The sequence below is a fragment of the Penaeus vannamei genome, chromosome 15 (genome assembly GCF_042767895.1).
Source record: "Penaeus vannamei isolate JL-2024 chromosome 15, ASM4276789v1, whole genome shotgun sequence".
Taxonomy (NCBI): Eukaryota; Metazoa; Arthropoda; class Malacostraca; order Decapoda; family Penaeidae; genus Penaeus; species Penaeus vannamei.
Window position 1 is genome coordinate 17,903,285 of NC_091563.1, and position 7,500 is coordinate 17,910,784.

At 33.3% G+C, this 7,500-nt stretch overlaps 1 protein-coding gene across 1 annotated transcript in view; it reads left to right on the forward strand.

The window, feature by feature from the left end:
• The window catches only part of LOC113818550 (heat shock factor-binding protein 1), a 6,901-nt gene extending 529 nt beyond the window's left edge, over positions 1–6,372 (forward strand). The window contains exons 2-3 of the mRNA XM_027370739.2: positions 2,485–2,551; positions 3,725–6,372. Of these exons, the coding sequence (XP_027226540.1) occupies positions 2,485–2,551; positions 3,725–3,813 (156 nt within the window). The 3' untranslated portion in view covers positions 3,814–6,372. The remainder of the gene's footprint in view (positions 1–2,484; positions 2,552–3,724) is intronic.
• The last annotated feature ends 1,128 nt before the right edge of the window (positions 6,373–7,500 follow it).

The window sequence follows — 7,500 nt, forward strand, 5'->3', positions numbered from 1 at the left end:
GATTTTAATATCAATGGCACTTTCATAGGTTTACTTTGGTGTCAATTTCAAGTGAGTACATTTTGTCAGACGTCGACATTTCGTGAAAACAGTGACATTTATCAGTATTATTCATGCAAAATTGCTTAAGTATGAAATGATGAAATACCAGTGAAAATACAACAAAAATGCAGAGTTATTTTCATGCAAATTATGTAAATTTCACTTAAATTTTAAACTAAATTGCATCATAACATCTTTGTCATGCAAGGAATTGCCGTCACATCAGTAGTAAATATATGACAAGTAAGTGTTAAATGTATGAACATGAATTGACTGCACTTGAATACAAAGCCATGTATGACCCATATTAAAAAGATTTGGGCATTTTGTTGGTCATTTCATAGTATTTTGGTTTACAATGATGTCATACAATTCACTATCATATACAATATAAGCCATGAAAATGTAGTTTCCATAGGTATATGTATAGTTGTACTTTATTGAGTATCTGGTAGCCATTTGCATAAGGTGAATTGGGATTGTTTTTGGTGTAAGGATAGATAAGATTGATTGATGATAGTGTTATTTCTTGTTATCGAAAAGTTGACTATGTTTGTTTGTGATGGTATTTCAAGATACAAAACTAGTAAATAAAGTTTATTTGTTTTTTAATAGGTATCAATTTATAGGTTGTCTACTGTCCCTGGTAGTTTCTCGTGAATTTTGTTACAGAAGACTCCATATTCTCTCAACCATTAAGGAGTCCCTAGTGATTGTACCTGACTTTCCCCTTCCTTGAAATAGCAGGAAAATGTGTTTTTCCTTCTCATACTGTTAATATTGATGTTATTATTATTATTATTATTGATATTATGATTATTAGGTCATTATTGAAATATGTGGAGACAAGCAGTACATTTCTTGGGCCACACACTAATTGTTGCCTTGACAGTGACAGTCCCTCAGACCCATTTCACATTTTAGATAGGAATAAAAGATATGTTTCCCTTTTCAGCTGAGTTGTTGGTTAGGAATTTTGTTTCAGTGAATATATGAATAGTAGTCTTGAAGACCAAAAGGGAAGCATGACAGATTTAGATTTAAGACATCCCAGTGTTAATTAGGAATGTTGTATGTTGAATGTTGCATTGAATATTGTTTGTATATGTTGATACTGTGCAGCCACCCCCAAGAAAAAGTGAAACTTATCATGTCTTTTATAATATAGAATATTTTTATGATATACAAAAAAGGGTAAAAATATGTATGAGCTTCAATAGATTGTGCAGAAAACTGTAGAAGGAACATTAGAAATCCATTTTGATATCTTAAATAAAAGAAAGTATATATGAATGATCAGAACAAAAGTTTAAAATCCTGTTTATAGTTCTCCATGCAGTTTCATTACGTCAACCAGATTTTTAATTGGTTTAGAGTATGTTTATGTAGATATAGAGTATATCTAAATATTCACAGAAGACACCATCCTTTCTTCTCTGTAATGCTGTTTGTTGCTTGAAGATTTGAATGGCCCAAAGAACTATATATCTTGCAGAATTCCTTAATTTTTGGTTATTGTTTGCAAAGAAAAACACAATACCATGTTGATAATATGGAAGAAAAACCCACAATGCACAAACTAGACCCGAAGATGGAATCGTGGTTATTGTTTGTTTAATAATAAGAATAAAAAGATATATTTTTTCCAAAAATAGTGAATAAAAAGATGAATATGTTTTTTTGCTCAAATACTATCCAACTCAATTTTCATAAAAGAAGAGAAAATGAGAAAGAATGAACATCAGCTTCAACAACACTCCGAAAATATCGTGAAAGATTTTTATCAGTGTTTGCTTTAGGTTACTCCCTCCTTTTAAAGAGAAAGAGACAAAAAGGATTAAAAATAATCACCATGATAAAGTGGGAGTGATATTAAAGAAAATACTTGAGTTGAACTGTGTACACTAGGATGATGTGTAGTATGTATATAGATAGATAGATAGATAGATAGATAGATAGATAGATAGATAGATAGATAGATAGATAGATAGATAGATAGATAGATAGATAGATAGATAGATAGATTAGATAGATAGATAGATAGATAGATAGATAGATAGATAGATAGATAGATAGATAGATAGATAGATAGATAGATAGATAGATAGATAGATAGATATATACAGATATACAGATATACAGATATATAGATATATATGCATATTGTTATTATTATTATTATTTTATATCCCCATAAAACTTTATAATCTATATGATCATATTATTGAATGTATCTTGAAGTTCTCCTTTGAGCTCACATGCTGGGATTGCAGAGTATGGTACTTTATTTGATTGTGAAGGCCATGGTATGAGAGGGGGCACATTCTCTTGACTGAAATATTAACCCCCTCCCCCACTGGCATGGTCCCCTTCAATGATAAATACTAAGGAAGAAGCAGACTATTATAATTATCCTACTGAGAAGCCTGCATTCATTTTCAGGTCACGGTGCTTCTACAGCAGATGCAAGAACGATTCCAGACCATGTCGGACCAAATCATTACGAGAAATATCCTTTTACGCTCTGGTTTTACCGAGGCCTTTTGGCAAGGAAAAGTTATCTTGATTTTTCTCTCTATTCCTCTCCATTTCTTTCTTTTATTTTGTATGTTGTTTCCATCTTTCTTCCCTTCTTTCATATTTTTTCATCATTCCATCTTTATCTAATTTTTTGTGTTTTTCTTTTTCTATTTTATTGATTTTTGTCTGTTTCTCTTTCTTATTTCCCTTTTTCTTTCTTTCTTTTCATCTTTCTTTTTTTGTTCTCTTCTGTTTTTCTCATTCTTAATTTCATTTTATTGTCACATTCATTTATATTCTTTTTATGTTTATTTTTTGTTCTTTCTTCTTTTCTTGTCTTCTTTTTCTCATTCTTTACCTTCATTCAATTTCACATTTATTTTCTTTCTTGCTATCTTTTTCTCATTCTGTTTCCTTTCTTTATATTGTAGTGATTGTTATTTTTTCTGGATTTCTCTTAGTTTTTAGTAATCTTCCTTTGTTTCTCTTTCTTCCTGCTTCATTTTCTTATCGCTGTCTAAATCTTCGTCTTTTCCTTCTTTTTTATGTTTTCCTCTTTTCCTTGTACTTTCCTGCTCTTGTGCATCTCAGTTTCCCTCTTCTTTTTTTCTTCTTTTTGTTTATTTTTGTTTCTATTTGTGTATGTGTGTGTATGTGTGTGTATGTGTGTGTATATGTGTGTGTGTATGCGTGTGTGTATGCGTGTGTGTGAGTGTGAGTGTGAGTGTGAGTGTGAGTGTGAGTGTGAGTGTGAGTGTGAGTGTGAGTGTGAGTGTGAGTGTGAGTGTGAGTGTGAGTGTGAGTGTGAGTGTGAGTGTGTGTGTGTGTGTGTGTGTGTGTGTGTGTGTGTGTGTGTGTGTGTGTGTGTGTGTGTGAGTGTGTGTGTGTGTGTGTGTGTGTGTGTGTGTGTGTGTGTGTGTGTGTGTGTGTGTGTGTGTGTGTGTGTGTGTGTGAGTGTGAGTGTGTGTGTGTGTGTGTGTGATATATATAGCAATATATATATTTGCACTTTTTTTTTTTTTTTTTGTATGTGTGCGTGTGTGTGTGTACACCTGCATGCCTGTGTCTGTCTGCCTGTGTCTGTCTCTGTATGTTACAAAGATATGTATAGTATATGTATATATGTGAATCAGCCACTTTATTTATCTTAACTGCTGTGTACTAGATGAGATGGGGACACGCATTGATGACCTCGAGAGGAACATTGCCGACCTCATGACGCAAGCTGGCCCAGAGGAACCAGACAAGTGAACCGACGCAGAGATTTAGCAGACAGTTTTCGGTTAATGGAAGAGAGAGCAAGAGAGAGCCTCACTTTACTTAGCACTCGCCACAACTGAGTGGATGTTTAGATGGGCTCGTCCTTAGTATGTACATGGGAAGTTTGAGGAGCTGAAAAAAAAGTATTTGAAAGAATGATTAAATAAAATTAGAAAGCAGAATCCAGAAAAAAAAACGGTGAATGGAAATTTTTCTTGGACCAACTAGTATACGAAAGGGATTTCAGAAGTAACATTTTATTTTAAAGCACATGATGACAAGTGTGCATGCATAGTATAAGACTAACATGTTCACTCAGATGGTTAGCAGTGTTACCAACAAAGTATGAATTGTAACATTATACTAGAATCATGAACTGTGAGAATGTATTAGAAGTATGAAGTGTAATATTATAATAAGATAAAATGAATGTGCAATAACACTGCCATTATTATTGTTTATAAGGTATATATATGTATATATATATATCCAGAAGATAGTTTCTTATCAAATGATTTTCATATTTATACAGCATTGTAGACCAGGCAGACAGGCAACCAGTCTTGTAGATGGAAACATGCATCATGGAATCAGAATATTTTTGTTAATTGTAATTTTTCAGATTGAGTGAGTGAGAATAACGATTTTTCTATAATTAATCCATTGATTGTGCTTTATGTATAAAATTGTTTGAATGTTTTATAGAAATAAAATGGGAGTAGGCTTTGATATATGGTGTTTAAAAAAACTCGATACATCATTAGGCTTAATTGTCTCAGGGTTGATTATTGGTGGATGTTGGCGAAAATCATCTGTTCTTTTGGTATTTTAGACTGGCTAATAACTGTTGGATGAGTAGGTAACTTAATGAAAGTAAAAATTACAGTGATAATGAGATAATTAAAAGTGCACAAATAGACTTTTATGAAGGAGAGATAGTCTTAAAAATCAAGTTAGGGTCAGTTGTACATTCCCAGCTGCTTCTCTTGGTAACAAACCACATTTTAAATATGTAAATCATCTGTGCCAGGGTTTCATCACCCTTTTGTAAATGGCAACATTGAGGTCAAAGATGCACTAAACCAGTTCTTTATTACTTTAAGTAATTTAACGTGTTTGGGGAAGCTTGATGCATCATTCTTGAGCATCCCCTCTCTTTGAAATTACAGACAGTGGTTACTTTTAATCTTTAGATAGTTCAAAAAAGAAGAATCAGAAACTAGAGGGTTCATACTCTGGCCCAAAGAACTTCTGTAAGAGAACTGTTCATTCACCAGTCATTCTTTTAATGACCTGAAGAGGTGTTCTTTAAACACTTGCAATTTGATATTTATTGAACATAAATATACCTTGTAACCCTCTTTTGAGGTAAATCTTTGACTGTAAAAATGAAATATGTTAAAAGCTTAGTGATCAGAAATGTTCAATGTACCAGCAAAGTTGTTGCCTAGATAAAAAAGATGGAATACATAGGTTGTATCCATAAATACATGGAAAGGAAAGGAAGCTTGGCCAAAGATATTTTTAAAATGCATATTTTCTTTGCATTTTATAAGCTATTCTCTATAGTGTGTGCACCCTCCTTTGCAGTTTGCCAAAGAGGATATCCAGACACTGACAGTTATTAATACTTCAACTTCTACCAAATTCCCTGAACCTTCTTATCCTCTAAGAGGATGAATTTCTTAACAGTTCATCACTTAACCAACAGTCCATGTTAAAGATGTAGTTATATTATGTATTGATTGTTCATATCATGGTGATATACATGATTCTGCAACTTGTCCATATCAGTTGGAGTAATTTAGGAAGCATCTCTTTTTAGGTGTTGAGTGTGGACTGAATGAAGACTGTTTGGGAGAAAAAGATGATGTGTCACGGGAAAGGTAGGATTGTGAAAAGTGCTATGGAAAAGAAAGGTAATGGCTCAAAGGTCACGGGACAGTTGCCTTTTTTATCGTCCCAAAACAGAGTTGTATCCACCTTATCATGTTGAATACTGTCATCACCTTGCATGTTTTGTACATGTGTAGGAAATGATTTGTTTTCTATACAGGATCATGTAAAAGTAAGAAAGACTTATACCTTTTGTTATGCTTTTACCTTTCAGAATAGCTTAGACTTTGACTAATGAGAAATCAAGTGAGCCACATAATTTTTATATTGTGCTTTATACTGTATTCCATCACTGCACATCATACATTGGTAAGGGAATCATAACTAGTAGGTTAGATGTTTTAGCACAATATGAATTGCGATTCTCAACTCCTGTGTGTTTGGTTTTATATCTGTATTTGGTTTGCTTGTTGAACAGTGGATATACTACAAAAAGATATATGATTATGTGTCTAACTTTATAATATTTGGAAACTTTTTCAGATGTACTAATGATTCCCCTTTCGTTTTTCTTTTTTTTTGCTGTGACTGATAATACCATGTAGACAAAATATGTTATTCTGTATTTGTGTTGCATATTTCAAATTGTATATGTAGTTTCTATCACAGCAACATTAAAGTTTATTGATGGTTTCCACCATCCCTATACAAAAATATTTGTTTTATATTTCCTCTCAAAGAGTTCCTGGATGTAATCTAAGCATCATATGGCATCAAATTTTAAGGGGTCAATTTTAAAAGGGATCATCTAATAAAGTGCAGCAAGAAAATGAGTGGGTGAATGTGAGAAAAAAGGGAAAGAAGAAAGGAGGAATCTGACAGAGAGAAGGAAAGGCAAGAAAGGAAGGGAAACAAAGAAAATAAGGAGCAAGAGAAAGACAACAATATCTGAAAATGGAAACAACGTGAGATAGTTGAAGTTGAGAGAGGAAGAGGCAGTGTGAGGAATGGAGTAATGAAGAAAGAAGAATAAGGAAGCATGGGAGAGATAAAGAGGGAAAAATAATAAGAGAGAGTTTAAGACAGGAAGATGATAAACATAAAGTTTGAAAATAAAGACTAAAGTCAGGAGTGCGACTTTTGGAATTTTTATCCCATGCTCTTTGTCGTCATGGGGGGGGGGCTCAGAAGAAAAGGACTGAGGCCCAAGGTGGGGGGATTACCTCTACCTTTGACCTCAGCCCTTGCCTTAACTAATTTTGCATGGTCTTGTCTTCTCCTCTCCTTTTCTTTCTGAAAGGATGAAAGACTGGCTTTGTCAAACCTGAACGACCTTCGTACTCCATTTGCTATTTACTCTTTACCCTTTTCACAACCATGCTAACCTACAGTGCTCTTTACAGCCTTTATCTAACACATTTTGTCTTAATTGTTAATTCTAATTTAACCTGTATCACAATACTTTCTATAACATTTTCTTACCTGGACCCAATTGGTATATTTTGTACATGCCACTAATGATCTTTGATGTTGATGTGGCAGAAGATTTTCAATAGATAGTTGCTTGCAAGATCAACAGCACTAAACATTAATTTCATAGATATTTCAGCACTCTCTGTGAACATTTTAACAGGTGAATCTTAAAAATAAAACCTCCAGTTATAATAGTACTTTGATCAGCAATGATTATATCCTGAACTTTAAACTGGCTACTGAAACAGTTTTGGTAGCTAACTAAATATGGATGAGAAATATACCTGAGTTACTATTTTTCTTGAGGGGGGAATTCATGTTTATAAAAACGGTATACATTATCTAACGGAGAAAGAAGTGGAACAAGGA